Source organism: Plectropomus leopardus, chromosome 8 (assembly GCF_008729295.1).
Source record: "Plectropomus leopardus isolate mb chromosome 8, YSFRI_Pleo_2.0, whole genome shotgun sequence".
Taxonomy (NCBI): domain Eukaryota; kingdom Metazoa; phylum Chordata; class Actinopteri; order Perciformes; family Serranidae; genus Plectropomus; species Plectropomus leopardus.
In genome coordinates, this window is record NC_056470.1 from 23,093,129 (window position 1) to 23,120,988 (window position 27,860).

General features: G+C 37.1%; 4 protein-coding genes across 10 annotated transcripts; 3 read left to right on the plus strand and 1 right to left on the minus strand.

Moving 5' to 3' along the window:
- Positions 1-340: 340 nt before the first annotated feature.
- abhd6b (abhydrolase domain containing 6, acylglycerol lipase b) lies at positions 341-11,500 on the plus strand. 3 transcript variants are annotated; one of them, XM_042492022.1, is made up of 11 exons: positions 341-366; positions 508-596; positions 2,948-3,150; positions 4,807-4,938; positions 6,419-6,575; positions 7,368-7,481; positions 7,576-7,708; positions 9,264-9,421; positions 9,551-9,605; positions 9,696-9,796; positions 10,806-11,500. In XM_042492022.1, the coding sequence occupies exons 3-11, from the start codon at positions 3,053-3,055 to the stop codon at positions 10,983-10,985; spliced, it is 1,128 nt and encodes a 375-aa protein (XP_042347956.1). In that variant the 5' UTR covers positions 341-366; positions 508-596; positions 2,948-3,052; the 3' UTR covers positions 10,986-11,500. The 3 variants fall into 3 exon arrangements, with proteins under 3 accessions (XP_042347956.1, XP_042347957.1, XP_042347955.1); XM_042492023.1 differs by lacking the exons at positions 341-366; positions 508-596 and adding an exon at positions 1,844-1,988; XM_042492021.1 differs by lacking the exons at positions 341-366; positions 508-596 and having other exon boundaries at positions 2,803-3,150.
- Positions 11,501-11,650: 150 nt separating this feature from the next.
- Positions 11,651-17,778, plus strand: kctd6b (potassium channel tetramerization domain containing 6b). 5 transcript variants are annotated; one of them, XM_042492206.1, is made up of 4 exons: positions 11,651-12,120; positions 12,765-12,845; positions 13,445-13,546; positions 15,019-17,778. In XM_042492206.1, the coding sequence occupies exons 3-4, from the start codon at positions 13,520-13,522 to the stop codon at positions 15,703-15,705; spliced, it is 714 nt and encodes a 237-aa protein (XP_042348140.1). In that variant the 5' UTR covers positions 11,651-12,120; positions 12,765-12,845; positions 13,445-13,519; the 3' UTR covers positions 15,706-17,778. The 5 variants fall into 5 exon arrangements, with proteins under 5 accessions (XP_042348140.1, XP_042348139.1, XP_042348141.1 ...); XM_042492205.1 differs by lacking the exon at positions 12,765-12,845; XM_042492207.1 differs by lacking the exon at positions 12,765-12,845 and having other exon boundaries at positions 11,651-12,068.
- A 1,968-nt stretch (positions 17,779-19,746) lies between these two features.
- LOC121946547 (small integral membrane protein 4) lies at positions 19,747-23,508 on the plus strand. Its single transcript, XM_042491157.1, has 2 exons — positions 19,747-20,017; positions 22,916-23,508. The coding sequence occupies exons 1-2, from the start codon at positions 19,861-19,863 to the stop codon at positions 23,005-23,007; spliced, it is 249 nt and encodes an 82-aa protein (XP_042347091.1). The 5' UTR covers positions 19,747-19,860; the 3' UTR covers positions 23,008-23,508.
- On the minus strand, positions 23,170-26,521 carry ognb (osteoglycin, paralog b). Its single transcript, XM_042491155.1, has 6 exons — positions 26,354-26,521; positions 26,178-26,250; positions 25,752-25,916; positions 25,463-25,665; positions 25,100-25,192; positions 23,170-23,739 (listed from the first exon to the last, which is right to left on the minus strand). The coding sequence occupies exons 1-6, from the start codon at positions 26,450-26,452 to the stop codon at positions 23,569-23,571; spliced, it is 804 nt and encodes a 267-aa protein (XP_042347089.1). The 5' UTR covers positions 26,453-26,521; the 3' UTR covers positions 23,170-23,568.
- Between the last annotated feature and the right edge of the window lie 1,339 nt (positions 26,522-27,860).

Consider the following 27,860-nt stretch of genomic DNA (forward strand, 5'->3'; position numbering starts at 1 on the left):
ATATCTTAACATCATAATTGCACCTATATAGTAATTACCTAAGCAGTCAGTCACTAAAGCCACCAAGTTTTATGGAGATGAGGTCAGAACTCCTGCTGCTGTCTGTTTTGTTTCTTCTGTTCTCCGTCCCGCTGAGCTCGCTGCAGAGGAGCACAGGGTGCATACAGTACGTCTGAGGTAAGCTGTTCATGTTGTCCATTCATATTAGGGGAAGGGGAAATATATTTTTGCCTCTAGCAAGATAATTTGTTGGGTCAGATCTCATACTTCCTGTTTTGCTCTCCTCCCAATAGCTCCCTGTTCTGAAGATGGCATTTAAAAAGTCTGGCTGATGCTGATGTGTCCGGCAGAGTGAGTTTTTCTCAGGTGAGCACAGCTTGTGTGCAAGTCAGCCAAAAATGCAAAGTGGAAAGAGACTTGGCACACAAACAGTATACAAAGTGGTTCAATGCAATGCGTGCTAACACTCAGTAGTGACAGAATAACTCTTTATTTTCCTGTCTGGAGGTGCTGAACCACAGTAAGATGACCAGGAGACAACACATCAGACAGATGAGGCTGGACACATGGATCTGAACTCGGGATAGTGTCAACATGTGAGTCAAAGAAGTCATGTTAACACACTCAGTCATCTGCTCTAGAAAAGTCCCCTAAAGTCTACATTATATGCTTTTTTGTTAGGGTCATAGGATTGAGCCAGTCTTGGTATAAAGCAGGAATCACACCACAATGTTTAAGACTTTTGAGTCATTGTTCATTCCCAGTTTTTATTCTATAAATCAAGAATGTACCAGGTTTATATTTTTCAAAGGTGAAAAACATCCGGCAAACGTTTCTCTACAGGAGACAGTTAACATAAAGGTCAGTTTAGCATTCATGCTTTAAATACAGTTTTATTATGTCCTCTGTCTCTCTAAAAGGACCTTTTCTCAGTTTGAAAAAATAACCCTGATGATGGCATGATGATGTCATCAGGGTTAACTCAATCAGACCGGCTGGAGCCATGTGCTTAAAAAAAAATAACACTCTCATTTATCTGAATGGAGCCTGTCGGCACTCAGGGTGGCATCGCACGGGGCAGGGTCAACTTTTATATAATGTCGTCAGGAAAGGCACTTTGGCCAATTAAACACATACTTGGAAGATAATATTAATATTTATAATAATGATAATGATAAACTTTATTTATATTGCACTTGTCAAAGCAGCATTTCTAAAGTACTTTATAGTTTATGAAATTGTGTGGTGGTGCACAACATGAAATAGCAAGACAACATACAGTTTTAAACAGAAACAAATACTCAATAAATAACAAAGCACTTTGAATTGAATGAAAAAAATATATTTGTGACCCATGTAGGGGACTAAAAGTTAGGATATCTCAGGCTCTGTTTTGTTTTTTGGACATTTCTTTTTAGCTGTGACCAGAGTATCTATAGCTCGCTCTGACTGTTGTCTGGCCAGTTGGTCCACAAAATGTCCCCACCCTTTGTTGGCCACAATATTTATCCCATGAGGCTGAAATTTGGAGGTCGCAGCTGTTGCATATTCACGCTTGTTTTAATATCTTGTGAGACCAACTTTTATGGATTTGTAGCGTTTGATGATCTGAGTTAATGTGACTGCTGACTGTGTTGGCCTTAACTTCTGCTGGAAGATTACAGGGTGAGGCAGACTGTGCAGCTACGCCCTCTGTGCAGGCAGACCACACAGATGGCATCTCTGTGGAAGAGGATGTAGTATATTTCTCAACAGGATGAGAAACTTGTTGCTAAATTTCAAATTTCACAATGTCTATAAGGTCATAGCTTTGGAGAAAATCACTGACCACATGTGGATGCTCATCATGACACATCTGGTCCTCATTTTTGGTTTTGATACATTGGCTCCATCATGTGCGTTTTCAGAAGGCTTTGCTGTGTCAAGGAACGCTCTCAGGATACAATATGACGACCAGGATGACGCGGCCATCGTGACGTGAGCCTGAGGTGACTTGGGGAAATACACTGTGTATGTGACATGTGAGCAGATTGAGGACAGCCTCTTCGCCCTATATAAACCCAAATATGAGAATCATTCCCACGCAAGGCGAGCCTCTCTGCAGAGTTGCCGTGTCCATTTTGTTCTGCTCCAGTTTGTATGTAGGTCATCTGTAGTGGACCAGAGATGCAGCAGAATGGCAGCTCCACATTAGATGCATCAGATCGTATTTTCACTGTGTAATTCTGGGCCTCAGCTTAAATTTACTGCTGCTGATTTAGGATGAAGTCCTTTAGACGAAAATCCTGAGGATTGTAATTGTACGTGTATCTAAATCCTTCTATACAAACATCCACAGCCCCCATATTTAGGAAATATAACTTATTATCTACTCACAGTGATACACAACATGTTTTTTTTTTTATATATAAATATCTGTATGTATCAAACAGGCCAGCACATGCAAAACAGTGGTAAGGGCCTTTTGAAAAAAAATCATGTTAACCCTTTAAAACCTGAAGTGATGTCACTTCAGATACTTTTCACAAGTACTGTATGTAGTCCTTTGAAACCTCAGCAAAGTGGTACGATTTCTAGCAAAAAACTATATTTAGAATTATTCTTATTAGATATTTAAAATTATATTAAGGAATTATTATCATTTCTAAGCACTTTTCAAAGTCTTGTTTGACTTCTTTGTTTCTATTTCTTTTTCTGTTATTTCTTTTTTTTCTTCTAATTTTCAGGTACTTTTGATGTAGTTTTTACTAATTTCCTGTTATTTTTGTGATCATTTCTTCTTTCATTGCTCATTGCCTTCCTCCCATTTTTTTCAGAAATCAAGCCAGTTTGCTCCAGTTTAAAAGGGTTAATATACAGAGCATCCCAGTGATCTGATATCCAAATTAAAATCACCTCTGGAGGGCAGTATGTTCTCAAATATATCAGTTCTCTTTATTTGCTTCAGTCAAGGAAACCTCAAAGTGCCGAGAGTAAAGTCTGAGCTGGACTCCCTCAAAGCTTCACTGTCAGCTGAAGCAGAGTCTATGACGCCTCACACACTGTGGATATCATGACACCCTGTGGTCTGTGCAAAGAAAGCCCTCAGATCTTCACTACTGACTCAAAACAGGGGACAATGCCGATCTGTCTCCATCATGACACCCAGTGGTAAGTGTTGGACATGGAGCTTGGATGTTGTCTAATTTGGACTTCTTAAGTCAAACTAACAGTGGAGACAGAAAACAGCATCCAGTGACTTAATATAACAGCTTTGTTTGGAGTGTGCTCAAAGACAATCTGTCAAACATGGTGTGAAAAAAGTGTGATTTCCACCGTCAAATAATGTCCTTTAACATGGAACTATATGATAACAACAACAACAATACCACTACTAATAATAATAATAATAATTAAAGCTACAGGCAGTGATGAAAGGGCCCTCACACCCCCACGTATGTCAGGAGTACTGGTGGGACACCAGCTAAAGTGTTCGTTCATTTCTGTGAAAGTTGGATAATGCATGCAGAGAGTTTGGACCCTGGAGTGAGATATTTTACACAATAGAAACTTGTGCCCCGTGTTTGATTGGCTCCTCCTTGGAAGGCGTGATCAGCCGTATTATAATATAAATGTCTCTTTGTGCTAATGCAAATGTGCCTAGGGGTCGACTGATACTGGTTTTTCAGGGCCGATACCGATTGATACTAGTTAAGAGACCAATAACCTATATTTGTAACCAATATACATTAACAATAAAAATGAAAATCTTTCTGTCAATATTTTAAGTTTTGGATCATAACAAACTCCAGCACAAAACTTTGTTTAAATGCCTTTAGCAAATGATTAATCAAAACTTGGACTTTCAACATCATATACAGCAAGTTCCCAGCAACTTTTTTTTTTTTAAATGAAGTGAAAATTTAAATAAAGAATGAATAAATAAAATATGGTATAGATATAAATATAAAAAAAATAGCTCCCTGAGGTTTAACAAAGTAAAAGTTCCTCCCATATTGATACTTTCTTTGCACTTTTTAATTAATTTTAATCGTGATCAATAAAATGAAACGCTGACACAGATAATCGTCAAAATGTCAAATATTGTCTCCGATAATCGGCCAGGCCGATACTCTGTCGACCCCCATCATATACTATGTTTCCACTGCAAATTTGTCCAGTGATCTTCAATTATCATTTGTTGCTCAACAGTAAAATCTACTGTAGGTTTATTGTGTTTATTTTACTGGCTGTAGCTGCTCTCACTGTGTTCACGGTGGTTATTCCATTAATGTTTATGTGTTGACAGTATGACAGCCTGGACTCAGTCAGAAGCAAAGTCTGGCCTGTTGTACGTTCACTTTAAAAGATTGACCGAATAATGTAGTGGCCCGGTTTCCCCAATGATGAGTAATAATCAATGAGTTTATCCAGAGCAAACATAATCTACCGGGACTAACGACACTCCACAGGGATAGTTTTATTCATTTTAAATACCAGGAAGAAAAGCTGACCTTTTATGCTCTCAACTCTTTTACTATTCTTTTAAATAAACTAAAGTATCTACATGCGGTAAAACTAATCAACAGAGTCACAGCGATCACGTGTGATACAGGAAACAAGAAGGGAGCAAACTAATCTGAAAAGTAAGTTTTTACAGTTTTGATAAGACATTTTGTGGCATGGAGAGATGTTTCATGTGTTATGTTGGGGAGTTGTTATTTTTTTATCTTAAAACAGTATGAATACTGACCCCTCCCCCGACATGCTATGTTCATGTGATGCTGCATGTGTGTGTAATGTGTGTGTGTTCCTGTATTTTTGTAGTCGAGCCATGGCTGCTGATCTGGACGTGGTGAATCTGTTTATCATTGCGGGAGGAACACTGGCTATTCCCATTCTGGCCTTTGTTGCTTCCTTCCTCCTCTGGCCGTCAGCACTCATTAAAGTGTATTACTGGTAAGGTCGATAATTTTGTTGTCCTCCCTGTCACTTTATGTGATTTAAATGTCCTCTTATTAGCTCAAAATAATAATTCCACCACGAATATTTTACAATAAATTACAAAGTACTGATGAAAAAACATACATATTTTTTTTTCAGTTTTAGCCACTTACTATCAAATTTCCTTTTTTTAAAAAAAATTTATACTTTCTGTAGTAATTATTTCTAGTTGTGGAAACTATACGATGTTTAAATTAAGTAAAATATTCAAACCCATAGACTGAATATTCAAACCCTAGATTAGATATTTTTTATGTCTTTACCATTTCTTCAAATAGAAAAAAAAATCATGTCTTGTGCATTTGTGCATTATTTTATCCACCTACCCCCCCTAATATCTGCCTGGGTTTGGATTAGCAAATTATTTGGCTGCACAAACAGTTTTAAAACAACACTCACATGCCCATATTGCATGTTTTAAATATTATTTTGAATTTTAGTGAGTAACCGAAGACAAATTACATGGCATTTTTTGTAATTACTTACATAATTAATTGGATTACAAAAAATATATAATAGAATCTGAATACTTTTTGGATTACTTTAAAATCAAATCTTGAAAATATTGCACCTTTTACTAAAAAAAACAGATGTAGCCACAAAAATTTGGGTTCCTCTCATATGCTTTCTTCTCGTTAAACATATCAAAACATTTTCAATGCAAATACATTTTATTTTGCACATGTAGAGCTCACAGCTGGTGAACAGTGTGTACTGCAGGTGGGATGCTGTTTCTTTTGTTAATTTTTGTCTCTGTTAATTGGCCATAGGGAGGACTTTGCTCTTGTAACATAAGTGAAACACTTAGCCTAAATGTTCATCCTCCATTTTCAGTGTTAATAAAAAGGAAGAAATATTACATTATCCATAAAGCTGTACATGTCAAACGTACATTTGATGAGTTAATAGAGCACTTGTTATCTTGGAAAAAAAAAACAACATAGTTTCCTAGTTTAAAGTTTAAAAAATCCCATGACACTGCAGCTATAATCTAATCACACATTTTTTTCTTTTTTCGAATGTAATTTAGGTTGATTACAATTACCCATGTTTTGTAATTTGATTATGTAATCCCAAATACACGTTATCCGTTACTACTTTATCCATATGTGCTTTTGAAAGCGGTGTTGGTCACTTTAATTTTGCCGAGACATGTGACAGCTGTATGGAATAAAAAGAGATCAGTCTTGAAAAGGGATTAATGTGAAATTTATAAACATAAACTGTGTAAGAGTGCATGTCAAATAAATTATAAAGCCACAAATTCCAGATTTGCCTCAGCATGAAACCCTTAATGTATCCAAGTCTTAACATAAAGAAAATTGGCAGCATAGCTCATAGCACATGCATCCAAGCCCATTATCACCCAAATTTGAATTCCAGTGCCTCATGTTTATGTGGACATATCAACTCAGATGTACTTACTTCTCTTCAGGTACTGGAGGAGGACTCTGGGCCTGCAGGTGCGTTACGCAGACTGCGGTGGTTATCGCTTCTGTTACTCCTACAGAGGAAAGCCCGGGATGAGACCTTCCATTTTAATGCTGCACGGCTTCTCTGCTCACAAAGACACGTGGCTCACTGTCGTCAAGGTCAGGAGCTCTGCAACACTAAACACAACTGTTTTAACTTATAGGACAGATTTCATCAAAACAAAGATGTTCAACCTGATTTTTTAAAGAAGCAGTGACAACACAGGTTATATTTAAATAATAATATAAAAAAGGGGGTATTTTATTAATCGAATGAACCTTATGCTTAAAAATGAATCAATAATGAATACTTAATGCTGTGGATTCATACATTTTATATATTATTGCTGGGAGTATCTATTTGAATTCATGTGGTTTGAACTATTTGATATTTCCGGGTCCTATATTTCCTGATGTTAAAGTTGTGTGTGTGGTTTTTGTTTTTGTTTTGTTTTTTTGGTTATTTTTTGGGTGTTGTTGGTTTAAGGTTTGGGAAATTGAGGTAGTAAATTGACGTGTCCAAAATTTTCACACGTTAAAGTGGTAATTTTCTGATCATCACACCGAGCACTGCCAACACTCAGTACAAATATTAACTCGGCAGGCAACGATCACTCACCTGCATGGGTGACCTTTCCCTAAATGTTACCTCTTTGGTTCAGATGGAAACAGTGGAGGTCTGAATTTGTGCATCCCTCCTTCAAAAATATGTTTTTAAACTTCACCCCTTTAAAATGACCTTGAAATTTCACAGTTTAATGCAAACAACATAAATTCAGATAGACTCTTCATATTAAAACATTTCTTTGCTATAAATTCAGTTGCTTGTTATGAGATTTCAATTACCCTGCCTGTCTCTGCTTTCATGCATACATTAATGGTTTTAAGATGTACTCTCCTTTGCTGCTCCAGTATCTACCAAAACATCTGCACATTGTGTGTGTGGACATGCCTGGTCACGAGGGAACGACACGCACCAACACAGAGGATTACTCCATTGAGGGGCAGGTCAGAAGGATCCATCAGGTACACTGAAGTCAGAGAAATGAAATATAACTGGACATATTTGTCTGGTACCAGAAATCATTCCACAAAAAATCTTTTTTTTTTTTTGTCTCAGTTTGTGGAAACGATTCGCTTAAACAGGAAACCTTTCCATGTGGTCGGAACCTCCATGGGGGGAAATGTAGGCGGGGTATACGCAGCCTGCTACCCCTCAGAGATCTGTAGCATGACGCTCATTTGTCCAGACGGTCAGTCACTGTGTCTGTATGACACCCTGCAAGGTTTTATGTGTGTGTGTGTGTATGTGTGTGTGTGTGTGTGTGTGTGTGTGTGTGTATGTGTGTGTGTTTGACAATTTCAGTGTTTTGCCAAAAGAAAGGTCAGACACAGAGACCAGTGAATATTTTTTATTTTATTTTATTTCATTTTTGTTCTCTGTGGCTCTAGAGCGAAAATAACCCTGATGATGTCATAGTGATGTCATCTCGGTTATCTTTGGTTAGATCTGTGTTACAAACTGGTGATGTGGAGTAGAGCTATGATCAAACCAAAAAAATCAGGTCTGATCCTACATTTCTTTCCCAATCTGACCCACAGCAGCAGCCTGTGCTGGATTAAAAACCCAAATTTCCACTCTGAAGAATACTAAAAAACAACAACAACAACAAGACAAAAAACAAATTATAAAATAATTATAAGCTTAAGTTAATTTAAGTATTTTCAGTTCTGTAACAGACATTTGCCTTCTCCGACTGAATATTCAGCACAGCCCAAAAACTGTCACATGCCACATATAATAAATAGAAATTTTATAACATATCTCCCCATTAATGAGCGGCGGGAGTCAGGATCAGTTAATGGCAACAAAGCCAATACATTATTCATGATATTACACAGACTATAAGGTCTGCATAAAAATAGAAATGCAGGGAACTTGGTCCAAACCCCAACTAAATCAAGCCTGGTGCAATTTTGAGAAATTACAGCCCTGAACCCGGCGGGTGGGTTCCAGCCCATTTGAGGTCGAGCGGAGAATCAAAGCTCAAGTAAAAATGGGTGCATTTAGTCAAGAGGGTTCATCCAGAGACTCAACCAGACGAAAGGTCCATCACTTCTTTTTGCTGTCTGTGCTTAAGACTTTTGCCATGTAAAAAACATAAAGAAGTAAATTAACAGCGCAACCTATTCTCTATGACTGTATGTTAGGTGTGAAAGAACTACGATGCTAACTTACCTAAAGAATAAAACCTGTATGCTTTTATTTTAGTAAATTATGCGTCCCTAACGTCATACTGCAACATTAAAAAACACATTGCCCAGCATTCTTTAAAAAAAGTCCACTTACACCATCTGCAAACTTAAATCTCTTTATTTTTTATGATTCATATTTTATTTGAGTTTTCAGAAAATTATAACAACAACAAAAAACATTACACATTACACAGGGAAAAAAGCAATTTAAAACTGAATAGTCAAAAATAGATAATACTGAATAAAACTAAATACCACAAGACAAAGCAAAACAAGTAAAATCATTTTTTACAACAACAGACTAAAAAGACTGAAGATTATCTGCTCTCTTATACGGAACATTTCACTCTTTGTGACTTTAGTGGCTTTTTAATTCACTTACAGCAACGTTTTTACAAAGACGTGACCTGGCATGATTATGATAACTCACACCCTTAATTCCTTACCTTTTCCTTTGTGGCTTGCTCTGGTTGACATTCGAAATAAAATATGAGCGTCCATTATCATCTCCATTATCATCTCTCATCTGAAATCATTTATTGTATCCCGCAGGTATAAGACACCCATGTGAGACCAAATTTGACAATCACCTGCAGGACCTGGAGCACAGCAATTACACTTTAAACATCCCGCTGATCCCCACCACACCCGAGGAGATGGAGGACATGTTCAGACTTTGCTCTCATGTTCGCTTTAAAATCCCTCAGCAGGTCAGGCCCAAACTTGAAAATAAAAACCTTATGGATTGTGTGAACTTACAGTGGGTGATAATATCATCATACTATTGTATTAAATGTTTGTTGGTTTGCTGCTGTTTATTTATGTGCTGTCATTGTTAGATTCTTCAAGGGTTGGTAGACGTTCGTCAGCCTCACAACACATTTTATGAAGAAGGTTAGCTCACTTTCGTCTGAAATTTTTCAGTATTTCCAATGTGAGCAAATAGTATAGTACATACCAGTAACATTTTTTTTTCTTTATTAGTATTTATGGAGATTGTTGGTGAGAAATCAAGATACGCCTTACAGGAGCACTTACATCTGATCACTGCACCTTTACAAGTGATATGGGGCAAACAAGACCAGGTAACAGATGATGTTCAACAAATACAGTGAGTCAGCAAAGCCTTTACAAACACAGAAGTGAATACCTGGCATATTTTGCTTCTGAACTAATTCTAAAATACATGTGGTTGTGTACAAACTTAAAATCTAAAGGTGTTGGCTCAGGTTAGTTGCTCAGTGCTGAATAGTGATGTCTCGGGATGTCCCGATCAGATCATTATCCGGCCCAATCAATGCATTTATTTTGAGCATGCACCCCCACCTTTTGTTTACATCCGCTGTCACACAGGTGTCTAAAATGGAGAGCACGATTTGCAGCAGATATTTAAGTTTTATTGTAATGCTGCTGCTCTAATATGTAGACACAGATTTTTTTCTCATGTTCAACTTAAGCTGTTACACCACTTTAAGAGGAACTGAATTTTCCAATTTTAGTTAACTATTTTTATCATAATGCTGTAGTAAGCAGAATAGTGACCAATACTAGAATGTTAAAGTTAAGCTAAAACACTAATTTGAAGTGAAATTGTGATAAAATTACTTATTTATAGTGTTCAATACTTTTATTACAATGCTGCACTAAATGGATCTGAGAGCAGCTTTTAAAGACACATTTTACCTTCTCTACTTCGTTGATTTGTTGAAAAACCAATGCTGCACCTTGTTGAATTGTGATATAAAAATATAAAAATATTTTTAGTCTGTTTACTTTGTTATTTTATAAGAAATAAAATAAAAACTCTTCAGGAATTGTTTGGATGCAGGCATATTTTCTTGTTTTTCATTGCAGTGCTATTAAACTGTCGAGCATATACACTGGATTGATTTTGATAACTTTGAAATACTTGTTGCATTTTGCAGCTGTATTATCAAGTTAAATAAAGCATTGAATCAAGACTTGGTATCAGCACATACTCAATGACTCAGCCAAGGATTGGGGCCAAAAAAACGTAATCATGACATCCCCACTCCTGTCACATACCTACACAGACATAACGACTGTTATAATGACTGTCTTGTATTTGTCCAGGTGGTGGATGTCTCTGGAGCTGCAGTCATTGCAGAGGTGTTGCCTGGATGCAGAGTGGACCTGCTGGACAACTGTGGACACTCTGTGGTGATGGAGAGGCCTTGTCGGACAGCCAAACTCATCCTGGAATTCATCATTTTGCAGCAAGATGCCAGGGGTGGCACAAAGAAGTCTTCCTGAACTTAAGACTTTTAATTATTTCTTTCCACTGCAATTCTTCACATGTTCCCTGTAATATGACATGCACATGTAAACAGATGTCTGAGCTGCAAAAAATGTCATTAATAAGAGAAAGCACGCTTTATAGTGCTGCAGCATCTTAGATCAGTGGTTCCCAACTGATGGGTTGTAGTCCAAAAGTGGATTGTGGGTCCATTTTGACTGGACCACATGTGACTCCTGGCCATTGAGAGAAAAAAACAACAACAACAATAAAATCACTTTCTTTTAAAGATTAAAAAAAGAATAGGCCTAAATTCTTTATTTATCAAAGGGTGGGTGGTAACATATTATAGAAATATTTTTCCTAGATCCGCCCTCTGTGACTTGGGGGAAAATGTATGATGTGTTCATCTGACATGCTGTGTCCTCAGAACATCAGAAAAGATTGAAAATCCAACTATAATTTCTGTTTTTACAGTTTCTGACTGTAATATATTGTGGGATTTTTGTGATTTTTATTTTGGTGGGCCCATGGGTTTGGAAGGCATGTTTTATATAAAGATCATCAAACACTTTCAAAGAAAAAAAAATTGCCAACATTTTTTAGAGAAAAAAAAATCACCCAAAAATTTGAGAGAAAAAGAAAATCGCCCAAAATGAAAATAAATATCCATTTAAAATCCATATATGTATTGATTTATTTTTTATTTATTATTTTTGCAACATGTTTTATTCCATTCTGCATTAAGCCCACGTGCCATTTACAGTTTGTGAAATAAACTTGAATATGTGGTAATTTCTTATTTGCGGACCAGTGGCTGGAGCAGCTGGGAACCACTGTCTTAGATGATCAAATAAATCGCATTTAATGTGTAAACTGCATCACGATAATAAAAGTCCCATGCATGTCTGTGTTTGTGACTGAGGTGTGTGAATGCAGGCTGCTCATGCAGAGGTGCCTGTGGCTGCAGCAGGACCTCCTCCCCTCCTGCACCCTCCTTGTGTGCGCAGTTTTGCTGCAGCCCGGAGCCAAGCACAGCTGCCCGGTACGACCAGCGGCAAACATCCCTGACTATCCGGCTACACCGTTAAACACCCACCGTAAGCTGCAGTTTCCGAGCAAAAACAGACATCTAGGAAAGACAGCGAGCCGGTAAGGCTTTGTTTTAATGTTACTTCCCGGTGGTCTCATTAAGAGCCTGGCGTCAACCGTAGTAACGGCAACCAACGTCAACGGCACTGGGACTGCTAGCTATGTTAGCTCGCTAGTTAGCAATTAGCCAGCAGGCTACACGATAAATCTTTCCAGCGTGGTAATTGTGTTAAACGCTACATACATCAGTGTATCCGAGCTGGATATATAGCTTGTAACATTTTTTGTCGTTAAAAATACATTTTTCTGCTTGGGATACCAGTTTGTTTGCCAGCTTTCCTTATTTTCAAAGCAGAAAGTGAATGCTTTCACGTCGGACGGCTACCTTCAGACTTAGCTATCAAGCCAAAGCTTCACTAGCTTTCACCGCTGCATCAGATAGTTTACTCGCACTATCGCTAAATATCTTACGAAATGTAAAGTAATGGGTTTACGTTCATCCAGCAGCGCTAGGTTTCACTTTCATTTAAGGGGAATTGTGATTCATGTTATTATGCGTGAGGTTCGGAGTTAATTTTTAACATTTAAAGAAACAGCTTGTGAAACTGTCCTATTTAGAAGCTGTCGTGGAGCTTTCGATCATGTCACATTGTATTCATCAGCTGATGGAGTCTGACAGATTTACTTTCTTTTTTTTATTTAAGGATTTCAGGACCATGTTGGTTGAAAAGATTTAGAGCAGTGATACTCAACCTTTGGCTTGTGGGCCTATACTACAAAACCAGGTACTTTTAATGAGATCATGGGACATTTTGCAGACATTTTTTGAGACAAAACTAGGTATTCAAGCCCAAAATAAACAAACAAAAGCTTAATTTGAACAGTAATGAATAACGAAAGCTGTCAAATAAATGTAGTGGAGTAAAATGTACTGTATTTGTTGAGTGTTTCTGGTTTAGAGTTTAGGTTTTAATTCCATCTGTCAATTTAAATAATGTAATATGAACAAAAGCTCCTGAACAGCTACTAAAGTCTTCTTGCAATGAGGTTGTTTTTGTCAAGTAGAGACTTCTGCTTTACCAGCAAGCACATGTATTCAATCTAGAGTTGCAATAATCTAACTCACTTTATGTGACCGTAAATAACATAACTCACAACTTCGCAACTTGAATACAGTGAATTTGTTTAATCCCCAAAGTCAGCACCTCCTTCTTAGTAAACAAGTTGAACATTACTCATGTAATCCAGCACACACACTCACAGGTACATGTACTGCAAGCACTAATCTACACTGGAAACACACATGATTTGACTACATTATTGTATCAATCATATTGTGTATAACTGTGTTACAGCTCATATTAATGTGACTGTTTTTTCACAGGTGAAATTGAATTAAGCCAAATCGTATCCGTTCCCTCTCTATTTTGGTTCTGACCAAGTGGGTTTTGTTCTACAAATGGATAATGGAGACTGGGGCCATAGGGTAAGAGATGGATAGAGGTCAGACTAGAATAAGAGCAATGCCAGGTGTTTGTTTCTGATAAAGAAATGTTAAATTCACTCCGTTGCTGTTGAGTTTACGTCTAGCATCTAAAACTGATGCAGTCTAATAATTTCCTTGCAGTAAACCCTACCTTCATGAAGGTTGCAGTGTTGGGATTTATTGCAACTGTTTCAGAGAGGTGTTGACTCAACATTATGATCTGATTGGAGGCAGTAGTTTGTTGTTCTGTTGAATTGTTTTGTATTTTACTGAGAGGTCTTTCTAATATTTGGTTTAATTGGTATCAGTGGGGTGGACAAAAAAGTACACCCCCCCCCCAAAAAAACCCCATTTTTTTCTCACTGTAATGCAATAATTCTGTGCAATTATTCAACTGTGCAATATGCTTTTCAGTATCCTAATATATTCCTAGAAGTTTTACGTACACAAACATATGAAGTGCATATTGTGGATTATACAAACTTTTATATTTCTAAAGTTTTACATACTTTTTTTTCATTGTAATGGATGTAAAGTATAAGTTTTGTTTTTTTCACACTCTTAAAATATTAGGGATGAATATATATTTTAATATATTTCATGTTAGTGTTAAACATTGTACCTTAATGCAAATAGTTTTTTATTGTTTTTATTTTATACCTCTTATTTCTACAGTACTGTGCAAAAGTCTTTGACTGCCTTAAACTTTTTATTTTAGCAAGGATATAATCATGCATATTTATTTCTCAGTAATGTCTTTACTAAAATACAACCAGAGCATACAGGAAATATGTATACAGTATTAAAAATGCAAATATCTAAGAATGAAAGAACTTCAAAAGGCTAAAGTTGCAAGTATTTACTGTGACCTAGACAATATGAGATTTACAATACTTACTTACTTACTACCTCTGGTTTATTGACACCAGGTTACATGTCCAAACTATTATGCTGATTGTTTGAGTTACCTTTTGTTATGATTGTAAGATTCCATGTTTCATACAACAGATTGACTTCAGTTTGAAGTAGCTGTTTCTTTCTGACTTTTTTGGTGTTTTATTGCAGTGTACACATTCTCTGTATTATTAGTTTGTATCTCAGTACAGAGACTAAGAGATATCCTTTTACAACTTTGCTAAAGCAACAAATCTATGGTGGCCTAAGACTTTTGCACAGAACTGTGCTTTCTAATATTTTCTGTGCCATACATCAAAGTGACAGTAACGCATCGCAATATCCCCCCGGGAATCAAAGCTTTTCTTGTTCGTATAATCAACACAGCACCACAAGCTACATGATTTATGGCAGGGCCTTTGTTGTAGACTCAATTTATTTAAGCTAAGTTGGCTGCTAAAATTAGCACTATTATAAGGATGCAAATTCTAACATACTTGTATTTTAGAAAAATGTGATTCTTGTATTTTGAAAAACATGATTCTTATCCTCTTTGCTGTTTTCCTTTATGCCCATAGATGAGTACTCCTGTTACCTTAAACGTGGGAGGCCACCTGTACACCACCAGTTTATCCACCCTGCAGCGCTATCCAGACTCCATGCTGGGTGCCATGTTCCGGGGAGACTTCCCCACAACTCGCGATTCCCAGGGGAATTATTTTATCGATCGTGATGGCACGCTTTTCCGCTACATCCTGAACTTCCTGCGGACGTCTGAGCTTACCCTCCCCTTGGACTTCACAGAGACAGACCTCCTGAGGAAAGAAGCAGACTTCTATCAGATCGAACCTTTGATCCAGTGCCTTAACGATCCCAAGCCGCTGTACCCTCCCGACATCTTCGAGCAGGTCGTGGAGCTCTCCAGCACCCGGAAACTGTCAAAATATTCAAACCCAGTCGCCGTTATCATCACACAACTAACCATAACCACGAAGGTCCACGGCCTGCTGGAGGGTATTTCCAACAACTTCACCAAATGGAACAAACACATGATGGACACCAGAGACTGCCAGGTGTCATTCACCTTCGGACCATGTGACTATCACCAAGAGGTGTCCCTAAGGGTTCACCTCATGGACTACATCATGAAGCAAGGCTTCACCATCCGAAACACACGTGTGCATCACATGAGTGAGCGTGCAAATGAGAACACGGTGGAGCATCACTGGACTTTTTGTAGACCGGCTCATAAAGTTGAAGACTGAGTTACAGCAGAGTGAGTGACATTACTGTTTGATTTGTCTTCATAATACAAAAGTCATTATCAAAAACATAAGAATTTTGACCTCTTTTTCAGTAATGTGTCACATACAGTGGTTTTGTTTTCTTGTTTTGGTCAATGTGGCACCGTGGCACAAGACTCAAAAGTCCAGACAGATCGCATAAAAACAATGAAAATGTGAATTCTTGATTTATTCACCTGTTTGAGTGCAAGAACACTTTCATATCTGTGCTACCACTACTTTAATCTCTAAACTCTTCTTTGAGGTGAAAGGATAACTTTTATTTTTCAACTTTGATCTTTGTTCCTTTTTTCTCATGTATTTGTGTCTAAGAGACTAATGTCATCAACAGTTACTGAAATTTTGGTCCAGTTCTGAGAAAGAGGGCAGCAGCTGTGCAGTGTGTCGCAATGTAAACATATGGCGACATTGAACACCGTCACTGTATCTCAGTTTTGGTTATTGTGCCACAGACAGACTCAGATTGTTGCTATAAGTGGCTGAAGTGTTTCTTTACCTTTTGCTTGATCCAGTCTGCTGTTATTTTCTAGGGCTGTGTGCTGTGCGAACATTCTGCTGAGCCCCATTCAAACTTAAAAACTTAAAAAAAAAAAAAAACCTCTTAATCTTCAAATATTTGAAATTAACTGCCAAATCTGATGAGATTGGCATAGTTCTGTGCCCTATTAGTCTAGTTCTGAAATCTCACTAGATGTGACATGTTGCAGGAAGGACAAACATGGAAATTTGAGTGTGAGATGAAGAGAGTGGTAACAGGAGTAGTTTACGGAAAACTTGGTTAAGTGTTATCAAGAAGATTGATGGATGATTGTTAAGCTAAATTCAACATGTGGTGGAGGCCTTTGAATTCTATGGCCGCCCGTATTTATTTGAGCCGAAGTATACAGATGAACAGCGCCTACTTATTGAAAAGTAAACAAGGGGCGGAAAAGGATCAACAGGCAGCAAAGGGTAAACAAGTTGCGGTCAGGCTGTTTTCTGTAAACTACCACCACTCTCCAGCTCTCACTCACATTTCTGCGCCTTCCTGCAACAAGTCACATCTGCGTGAGATTTCAGAACGGGACTTCTGCTTGATGAGAAATAAAAAACTGGATCAAGTAAAAGGTAAAGAGACACTTTAGCCACATAAAATGCCAAACTGAGCCTGTCTGTGGCAAGAATAACCACTTAAAATGAAGAAATAGTGACAATGTTCAATTGCCCCATATGCTTACAGTGCGGACCATTGCACAGCTTCCGGCTGCTGCCCTTTAGCTCAATACTGGGCCAGTTTCAAAAACTGTTCACATCAGTTAGTTAAACACATGTATGAGAAAGTAGGATCCAGGAAAAAAAATGCTGACGTTATTATCTAATGTCTCCAAAACAAAAAACAGCTTTCTTATGAAGCAGAAAGACCCTATAGAAATGATTTTATTACAGCTTTATTCATTTGGGAACACAATTATACTCCAACAATGCTAACAATGTGGGTACATTGATTTTTATAGAAACAGTTGCAATTAAATGTGGTTCTAATAAATCTGTTTACTCCAAAGTCAATAATAAAGTGATTGTAAACAGATAGTCATGGTTTGAGACTTTATGCCAACATACAGTATCAAATCTATGCCTTAACCTGCATTAATCTATATTAAGGTCATAATTTGAGGTGAAAGAGGAGAAAAAAAAGTTTGTCCCCCTACACAAGCTGTTTTGGTCATGTTGTGGACCAGAAACACTGAACAAAGACCTTTTTTTGGATTCAGAATTGTCAGGAGTGAACCTTTTTTAATAGTAATAATAATAAATTATGATAATCTTTAGCCCAATTTATAGTAGATCTTAAAATTAGTCTTAGCTCTCGTATCTCCTTGTATGGTACTATTTCTGAAGACCATAGTCGTTGTTGCATGTGTCTGAGTGTCTTGTGTATGTATATGTAATTGTGCCCTTTGCAGTATTATGTCATACTGTTACAGTTTAGAGCTCATATCAACAGTGATGTGTTTGGTCATTCCAGCCAAAATAAACCCATTTGTGTATTTGTCAGCCATTAGTTTTCCTTTATGGTGCAACTTTTCAACTGGATTATTTTGCACTGTAGCTCCATCAGTATGCCACCTTTCAAATACCCAACCACTTTAAAGTTCTTTGAGCATCAGGAGTAATTTTAATTTTTTTTTTCATAAAGTTAAATTCGTAATATAAGTGGAGAGCTACAGAATAGACCTTCCATATACCAGGCTGCCAGTTTGATTTGAGGCCTTCTCTCATGTCTTGTTTTAAAGTGCATATTAAAGATGACAGCTAATGTCTTCACTTACATTTTCCCTGCCAAAAACCAATTTTATTTCCGAGTAAATTAAGTTTGAGGAGCAAAATCTGTTATTGCAATTCTCAAGGTTCATATGTTGATAAGAAATTTTAAGACTCTTTTTTAACTTGTCACATTAACTTATTTTTTCTGTTACTTTACTATGCCAGTGCAACCCTGTGGCATAATTGGATTTCCATCCAGTGACCTATTTAGTTGATTATGTATTGAATCCCAATAGAAAAGGCATCAGAAAACTAGAAACATGCTCAGATGTCTCTAAATTCATCTAGATTTAACATCCTCACAAGGCTATATTCATTTTTTTTTTTAACATGAAAGCCAATGCTTTTTTTATTTTGGAAATGAGAAAATGTTAAGGATGTCTATGATGCAGTTCTCATCCTCCATATGCATGCCAAGGAAATGCTAAAAACATTAATAGTACGTATAAATTTCAGTATATACAATACATTGATTTAACCTTGCATCGCTACTCAATGATACTCAAACGTTCAAACACTACCAACAGTCACAATTTAAGGATCTATGAAACCACACATCATCACACAAACGAGACATTGTCCAATTATTTCCTTCATGGCAATTACACAACAACTAATGTCTGTCCAAAAAAGAGAGAGAAGAAGAAGACTGTATTTTCATGTCAATCAATCAATCAAATTATATGTCGAATTAAATAATATGAATACAATTTCAGTGAAAGGTAGCCACTAGTGGTTTTTTATTTAAACAAACATACATTGTTTCTGTTGTTACTTGTGCATTAAAGTGCAGCTGTCTCCAGAAACCCCTTTATTATGATGTTTGTGTAGGTTAATATATCCTAAAAACCCCCCAAAGTACTCTTTTTCTCACTTTCATTATACAAATATTTCTATTGGGTTTTAAATATAGAAAAACATACCAGTACATAAAAAAATATATAAAACAGTGCAATACATACACAGTACACACCATTAGTCTTACATAAAAAAAGATGCAAAACATAGCAAGCTCGCAGATAAATGGAAATTGAAAATAAAAACAAAACAAACAAAGAAAAGAAAAAAAAAACAACAAAAAAAACAAAAATCATTTTAGAAAGATTGCATTTCACTCCCAACATAGGAATAGCTGCCAGATTTTTGGAAAACTCTCCATTGCTCCCCCAGTAGTGTATCTAAGTTGTTCAATTTTGACGTGCATCATTATGTCCTCTTGTGTGAAGGTGAAGCCTGGTCAGCTGAAAGTCTGCAGTCTGGTAGGACCCTTTTTCTCAATTTTATAATGGAATCATTTCACTAATATGTGCACAGGGAAAAAAATAACACAGCTATTAACATTATGTGACCCTTAAATCCTTGTCTATTTATGTATATTTTTTCTAATTATTATTTGTTTTTCTTAGTTTAGTTTTTTTTTTCTTCATTTTTGTAGTTAGTGTTTTAGTGACTGTTTTACTGACCACCAACTGGTGCTTATTTAAACCATAATATATCCATGATTTAAACCCATGGATGTATGGTATTGGTGCATGGTGCACTAAGCTAAAATGACGGAACCGGAAGTGACGACTCTTCCTCGGTGCGTTCGTTTTAAACTCCAACGCCGCGCTGCGTTGCATTCATCTCTAAATTCTATCTATCTCCGCCCATTGGCTTTACGCCAAGTAACAAAACGAGCGCCTTACGACCGTTGCTCTCATAACTCGTGTAAAGGACATGCAAAAGATGAATGTTTGCCCTGACTGAAACAGCAGTGTCAGCGCCGCATTGTTGACTGTTCATCGTGAAAACAACAGTCTGCTAAGCAGGATGTTTAACAGGAGTAATGATAAAGTCAGATATATACTGAGCCTTGTCCCGGGCAAACAGCGTCTGGGGACGTACAGGTTTCTGCCCATTTTCTTCTGCATCGGAGGCGTCATGGAGTGGATCATGATCAACGTGAGGATAGGAAAAGAGACTTTCTGTGAGTGTGAAATCACAATTTGAGTTTCCTTTAAACACAAAAACCTCGTTTTTCACTTGTCGTTTAAGTTGGCTGACTTTAGCATCAGTATAGTGTCAGCTTGTTAGCCTCGTGCCTTCGTATGTAAGCTAACTTTTAAGTGTTTACGGCTGTTGACTACAAAACTAAAACATACTAAGTGAGTCACTTTAAACGTTGTAGCGACTTAAAAACTTCCGTGTTGGTAGTTTCTGTACCGTTACAGTGTTGTCACCAGGACTTTACAGTGGGCCTAGGACATAATAACTTGGTTGACCTTTCAAACATGTCCTCAAACTTTCCTTTCCTCTATTCCGCTGTCAGTAAAACATGTGGAAAAAGTGAGAGAAAAGTGGAAAACAGTCAATACACAGTACACATCCACAGTACAGGCAGTTAGATGGTCAGACTATCGAAGAAACTGAACAGCTGCTAACGCAGAGTAATAAATATCACAATGTACCTGGACGCAGTATCACTACAGTGTAATTCAGTACTATTTATAAAGGCACAATTTGCCTCAGAGGGCTTACAGCATATGACATCCCTGTGTGTTTGGACCCTCACAGCCGACAAAAAAGAAAGAAAAATAGCAGGGATCCCTTTTCCAGGATGGACAGGCGTGCAATAAATGTCCTGTGTACCTTTATTGTTGATTAAATTTTTTATGTAATCTGTGATTTTCATAATTCATGGCCCGCTATAGGCAAGTGATATAGTCTCAAACAATCACTGGGATTTTATATCAGTAAACCCTAATGTAGGCTTTAAAGTAGAAGTACAACATACTGTACATCATGACAATATTACAACAAGGTACTTCAAATATTAAAAGTAAAATTGATTATGTGATTTTCTTTAAGTTAATTATTATGCATTTATTAGTTATATATCTTTTTGGGTTAATTAATTAAGATTGGGGTAAGCAATTTAATTTGGGCTTCATTGGGGTTGCACATTGTCAGCTGTGTACTGCATTTAAAGTATACTTAAATGTAGAAACATGGTTTAAAACAAAACACTATTAACAAATTCACATTATAAATAAAACCCAGTCCCAATAATAATATAACACAAAATATAACAATACATTTTGGATTGTGATCAGTAATGGTGTCCCTAACTCAGGAGTGATTCAGCAGCCCGATATTTCTCTGTTATTTTTTTGGAGTGGCTGAGATTTTTACTGAAATGAGTGAAGCTGGTCCACCTTAATTCAACCGTTCACTCCAAAGTGAGCCTGGCCAGGTTCAAGTCAGGTAACGTCAGTGCTAACCCCCTCACCTTAATCAGCAGGTGGCAGGCAAGACACAGGAGCTTGGTTTGAGTCTTTAGGAGCATTTACTCATTGACAAACAAAAAGTTCACTATTGTTATGAACAACAACAACTGGCATTTTTCATCTGGGAAAATAAATGCTTTGGCGTTATTAAAGTAACACCAGCAAGCGCATACTGACCAACCAATTGATCAACCAACCAGATAGTGACAGCTCTATTGGCACGATTGACAGCATCATATTTTCTAAAAAAAAAAAAAAGGTTACTTACTATAGCTTTAAACATTGAATCAATAAAATATCAGAAAAGATTGTGAAATAAAATGAAAATTCAACAACATTATAATAGAAAAAAGCAAATCCTCATGTTTGAGAAGTTGGATTTTTTTTTGGCATTTTTGCTTGATAAACAATTACAACATTCTTTTATTAAAATTGTTGCGGACTAATTTTCTTTTGATCAAAATATCAATAAATTGTTTCAGGTTTAATATATCATTGGATGTTAAGTCTTGATATATTCATATGAAAGCAACATTTTAATGTTACACCTGGGAGAAATAGAGAGATAAAGCCACATTATGTACAGTCCAGTACTTTACAGTACAAAATCTTTTACACATTAAATGTAAAATTGTATATGGGTCTGCAAAATAATTACTGGGAACTATAGCTGTCATATGAATTAAGTATTATATTTCCTGCTGAAATGTAGTAGAGTAGAATTACTATAAAGAAGCATAAGAAGAAATAAACTCGAGTCAAGTATAAGTAACTATATCTTAGTACTTTTAGGGCCAGTCCTTGAGTAAATGTATTTTCCACATCTGTGTATCACATTTTTAATAATGCATTGATATGTCTCTAGTTACACCTGTAGAGTATAAATGCAGCTGGATAACTCAAAAGATATAAAAAGAAAAACAACCCTGATGTGTTTTTCTCCTCACTGAGCCCTCATCCATTTATTCCAGATGTGTTCAAATGTGCCATTTCAGGAGTCAAAATATTCTAATGTAAAAAAAAAAAATCCCAGCTGCCCTGCATATTTGATCCTAGAGTACTCTGAGGCCATTTAGGGACACATCCTTTTCCTCTACAGAGAACAGACTCTGATACCTATTTTCATTCCTCATCTTTAAGTAGTTTCCTTTTTATGTGCAGGATAACCTTTAACAGAAGAAAATTTGACACGTCACAGTAGGAAAAGCACTGAAATTGCAATTTAATTACAGCTGTTTTGGTTGCAAAATATGGTAAAGACCTATTTCACTGCAGACATTTTGATTTGCAGGAAAAGCACAGGTGAAAACGAAAACGCTCAAAGGTGGCTCAGTTCCATTAAGTGTTCCAGTAAGCCAGGTTAGTGAGCCAGCACCCTGGGATGGGCTCAGTTAAATGGAGTGCAGTCATAATATTTTCCTTTGAAAAGATTTTAAAAAGGCCTGGTTAATACGACAGAGGTGGCAAGCATCAACAATTCAGGATGTAGTCTCAGTAGTCCATCATATAACCCTTTTTTACTCACTGCAGCTTTAACTGTTTAAACGCTGTCTTTACTTTAAGTGTCTCATTTCAGTCTCTCAATTCTGTTTTTGTAGATGATGTCTACCGAAGAAAACGATCAGAGCGGGAGTACCAGCAGAAGATAGCAGATGGTTTGATAGTCCTCAATGAGCCTGCGGCCAAGTGAACGGTGGTCGGGTTTAATGTGGACTTCACATGTGTCGTCTGAGGACACATTCTTGGACTCTCGCTCCCTTATTTGTTTTCAAAAGGCTGGAATGGACTTCATAGCATGTTACTGGGTTACAGCGACCGTACCACAGTTATGAAGGAGTCAGGAGTGAAAGGCTGATGGAAAACATGCAAGTTTTATTGTTACAGGTTAAAAAAACAGAAATAATGAATGAAAAAATCTTATCAATGGTCTTATATTGACATGACAACGAGCCTATGTCGATGTGTTGTGTTAAAAACATTGAATAGCACCTGCAAGACACAAAAGTCTCAACTAAATAGTAACAAAAGTAAAAATACAGAAATTGTCTTTATATTTATGGTACACAGATGTTTTTATTACTGGCAAGTAGCTGTTCTGTTATTATACATTTTCCGTCTAATCATAAAACTGTTAAGAGGTCTTGAACTGTACAGTAGATTTGAGTATATTAAATGTAATTTAAGAACCGCATTTTGCAAATGGCATTTTTACTATTGGTTCATCTACATCCTTCATTTTACACAGACCTTTTTAGTTGTACCATCCGATGGGGAGAGACTCCAGACAGATGAAGCTGTTAGGATGTGCCGACAGGATGATGGGGTTCCCGTCCAGTCTCACCTCGTGCATGTTGGTCCGGATGTAGTAACTAGTGTTACCTTTGCAGAACGTCTCATCTGTTATTGTTTTGATCTTGTTGTTCTGCAGAAAAGACACAGGAGAATAGAGTTCTTCCAATACTGATACCATTGGAAATGCCTCCAATACTGTCCAAAATGCTGGATCAGGTATCGGAGATTGTATGAGTCTTTGCACTTATCTGGAATTAAGTTTAAAGTAGTTTCACACTCAGTTAAAATAGCAGTTGTCCTGGAAATCAGTTTATTTTCACCTCTCTTAACAGTAGCCTTCGCAGCAAGTTGCACTGTGCAACAGCAACTGCTGTTTCATGCCTCTTTTCCACTGCACAAAAACCACGCCAACACACGCTCACATCTGGCTTTTTAATATAATGGGAAAGGTTACAATTGGAATTCACATCAAGCTGAAATGACTCTGGAGTTGTCACGGGTTTATCGGCTCCAGCTGCGATCGGCATTGATGGAATCACAATACCTGAGTGGACACACTAATTTTAGCCCCTTAACCGGCGAGATGCAATGACATGCTGACACAAATTACCGTCCATCTCCACCCAAGCAGCACATAAACATTGATCCAAATCAATCTGCTCCAAGTTTGAAAGAGAAACAGAATAAGTAGGAGACATAAAAAAGGAAGTATAAAGCATAAAGTTTCAAAGACCCTCATCCATGCTGCTTTCTACTGTTAACCTGTTTTCCAGCCTGTTTGCGATGTCGAATGTGACAACCTAAAAAAACCACACACGCGCAGAAAAGCATACTCATCTGCTGCAGAGCCGAGTACACAGATCTGATCTACTGGCAATAGGAATGAAGTCCACTGACTATTTTTAGTGGGTTTACCTGTCTTTAAAAAAAAACCTGCGTGCACATGCTAATTCTGGTGGAAAAGGGGTATTAGAGTGACGAAGAAGAATTGATTCCTTGTAAACAGTGTAACATTAGCCTTTAGAAAATGTCAGCAATTTGGGAATATTTTATACTTATACTAGTGGCACCAGTCAAACAGCAACATGCACGGTGTGTAAGACTTTACATTAAGGGTGTGGAACTAGTGTTGGCAGTCTCTTAGAAATTTTATAAAGCATTTGATGATGCATCACAGATGTATTTGTTTATATTTCACATTTTTTAAGGGTTTAGCCATGCGATACACCAATGGTAGCAATCTTTTGTCATTCATAATGGATTAGAAGTACATGAATGTTAAATTTTATTATAACACAATGGTAATTGAGTGGTACTTAGTAAGTTCAGGTATCGAAATTGTTATCAGCAAGGAAAAAATGGTAACGGAACATCTCTACAGGAGACCAATTCATGCACACAATTGGCCTGTCATGTAACTACTGTATCTGCAGACAAAAAAAATTGCATAGCTTCTCTGATAAATTTATGTGAACTACAGTTGAACTTACATGCAGGTGCACGATGTGAAGAGACTCTGGAAGTTGCGGCACGGCTGTCAGTTCATTGTTTCCCAGGTAAAGATATGCCAGCTTTGTTAGTTTCTGCAACAACCAAAAACCACTATTTTTGATGCTTCTTAAACATCTAAACATTTATGAAGTTCATAATGTCTTAAACATTTTAACACATTTAAAGGTCCAGTGAGTAGGATTTAGTGAGATATTTTGTCAGAAAGTATTCATGTTTTTGTGTCGGCTGCCTCAGTTCTGCTACACGCTTGGCCCCCCAGAGAATTTTCAGTTCTGCAACCTCACTGCGAGATCTAACTTAATTCTACACACTCAACCTTTAAGATCAATCGACTTTCTTACTTTAAAAGCAGTTGCTTTCACACCCTGGGTTTTCAGCTGGTTGAAATTGGCATTAAATGATACCAGCTTGGTGGGCAGCATGGGAAGTTTGGTCAGCTTGTTTTCTGCAAGATTGAGCTCCTCAAGATTGGGAAGTTTTGAAAACGCTCCATCGTCTATCTCGGCAATGAGATTCACACTGAGGTCAATTCTTCTTAATGTGGCTGTGGAGAAAAACAACAATGGGAGAGAAGGTGCTTGATCGATAACATTCACTGAAGAGTTAACTATTACAATGACTTTTATTTACCCATGTCTGCAAAGTCTTGGTTTCTGATTTTTGTGATTTTGTTGAAACGTGCATAGAGATATGCTGTCTCCTTTGGCAGTGCTGGGACAGTTGACAGTTCAGGGAACACCTCCTCGCAGTAAACAGATCCACTCAGGCAAACACACAGCAAACATGTCGGCATCTCTGAAAAGACCACAATGTTTTTCCCGTCATTTTTTGTTTTTGTCTAATGAATATAGTGACTAATTGGCCTCAGCAATGCAACTGTGCAGCTTAAAAACACACTCCACACAGTTTAGATGAGGACACTTGACCGGCCCCATTATTACATAATCTGGGCTTTAGCTACATTCACAAAAATGTGGAAGAATGCCTCAGCAATTGTTGCATAATCAGCTTTGAAACAGTTGTTGAAAAGTATTTATCTGTTTAGACAAACCTTACCTTCAGCTCTCAGAGATGCTGGGTCAGTGTCCGACTCTGGAAGGGTGTAGTCTGGAAAGTGTACAACGTCTTTCTGTAAAAAGCAGAAATCTTCACAATAGCTATACTTGTCCTCCCGACTCACGACTATTATCATGCATGTCTTCCACCCGCTCGTTGACAAAAGATATTTTTACCTTAGGTTTTCTGACCTCCATGTATTCAACCTTTGCTGCAGAAGACAGTATCCATGGGAGCATAACAGATGTGATAATTAAAGTCCTTAATTCCATCATTGTGTCTAAGTTGCTGGTGAGAGAGGAGAGTGTTGTCTGCTAGGCTGGGATCAGAGGTACATGTGAGCAGGAAAATTTTCCATCCAGTTTTTTATTTTTTTTTATTCTATTAAGCTGCCAGTTCACTGCTGAGTAAGAAAAAAAACAAACTTTAACTCAATACATGCTGTGTTTGTGTTGCTCTCAGTGGTCAGGGTGATAATTAAGACCACATACATAAGCAAACAGACAGGAAGAGTTGCTGTTGGTATTGAGCACAGCTCTCATGATGAAGCAATATAAACTTTACATAATGTATAGAGATAAAAAATCACAGTAATATGCAATGTGGCTTCTCTAACATTATAAAAAAGGATATGTGTATATTAATATGTATGAAGTGTACATATGAGCATCACTAAAAGTATAAAATATAAACAGTACCCATATAAATATATGTACACACACATTTTCACAATAAACAGTATTATGCCTTACATATATCTAATCATGACAGTTCAGCTGTGTACATTAAACAGTCTAGTGGCAGCTGGCAGGCAGGACTTCCTGCAGTGTTCAGTCCTGCACATTGGTTGTATTGAGCAAATCATTGAAGTAAACATCATGAATGTTGCTTTTAAATTTTACTTTCACTTACAAAAGAATGTTGTTACTGGAAAACAGAGTGTTCCTGAGTGCCAGTAATTGATGGGAAAAATATGAAATGAAATGCCAAAACAAGCACCAAACTGGAGAGACACAAGTATTATGAATATGTCCCCTTTTTTAAACTTAATACTTTGGTTTAAATAACAGCCGTTAGTGCACTTTATGATAGTGGTGGAATATTTTTGTTTTAAAAAAAAAGGGTAAATGATAATGAAAATGATAATTAGCTGAAGCATGTTTGTCATATGTAGTCAGGCAAAGATCAAACACGGAACCTGCTGGAAAATGTCATAAGATTTAAAGATATTTCACTTTACTGTTATTCTTATGTGCTTCAGGCAGATTTGTCTGGTTAAAGCCTCTGCACTGATAAACATCTCAACTGCTCAACTGTCCTTGCGCAAATCACAGAAGCCGTGCTTGCTACAGAGGTCAAACTCTGCAACTCACTTTTACCTTTGAACTTGCTGTGCTGGATGGAAAGCAAAAGAAGCTTTCTAACACATTTAACAGTCACTCATGTATTACAACCATTAAGAGTCAGCAAATTTCCTGCCCATGGTTGTTTATACAGTGATGCAACATCTTTAGTTATTAGAACTGTAAATTGATCAAATTATTATGAGCAAACCAATATTCTATTTATGAACTCATATGCTTTAAAATTGCAGAAATAATGTACAAAGTAAAAAAATAATTTGCTTCCTACCTGTATTCAGAGGCTGTTTAAAATCATAGAGAGCAAGTGTGAACTTAGGGG

Coding starts and splice junctions, on each gene's coding strand:
- abhd6b (XM_042492022.1), top strand. CDS start 3,053: ATGACACCCTGTGGTCTGTGCAAAGAAAGCCCTCAGATCTTCACTACT. Junction 7,709..9,263: donor GACGCTCATTTGTCCAGACG/GTCAGTCACTGT, acceptor TGTATCCCGCAG/GTATAAGACACCCATGTGAG. Junction 9,797..10,805: donor TATGGGGCAAACAAGACCAG/GTAACAGATGAT, acceptor GTATTTGTCCAG/GTGGTGGATGTCTCTGGAGC.
- kctd6b (XM_042492206.1), top strand. CDS start 13,520: ATGGATAATGGAGACTGGGGCCATAGG. Junction 13,547..15,018: donor ATGGAGACTGGGGCCATAGG/GTAAGAGATGGA, acceptor TTATGCCCATAG/ATGAGTACTCCTGTTACCTT.
- LOC121946547 (XM_042491157.1), top strand. CDS start 19,861: ATGTTTAACAGGAGTAATGATAAAGTCAGATATATACTGAGCCTTGTC. Junction 20,018..22,915: donor GATAGGAAAAGAGACTTTCT/GTGAGTGTGAAA, acceptor CTGTTTTTGTAG/ATGATGTCTACCGAAGAAAA.
- ognb (XM_042491155.1), bottom strand. CDS start 26,452: ATGATGGAATTAAGGACTTTAATTATCACATCTGTTATGCTCCCATGG. Junction 25,193..25,462: donor TGAAAGCAACTGCTTTTAAA/GTAAGAAAGTCG, acceptor TGGTTGTTGCAG/AAACTAACAAAGCTGGCATA. Junction 23,740..25,099: donor TTCACATCGTGCACCTGCAT/GTAAGTTCAACT, acceptor TCTTTTCTGCAG/AACAACAAGATCAAAACAAT.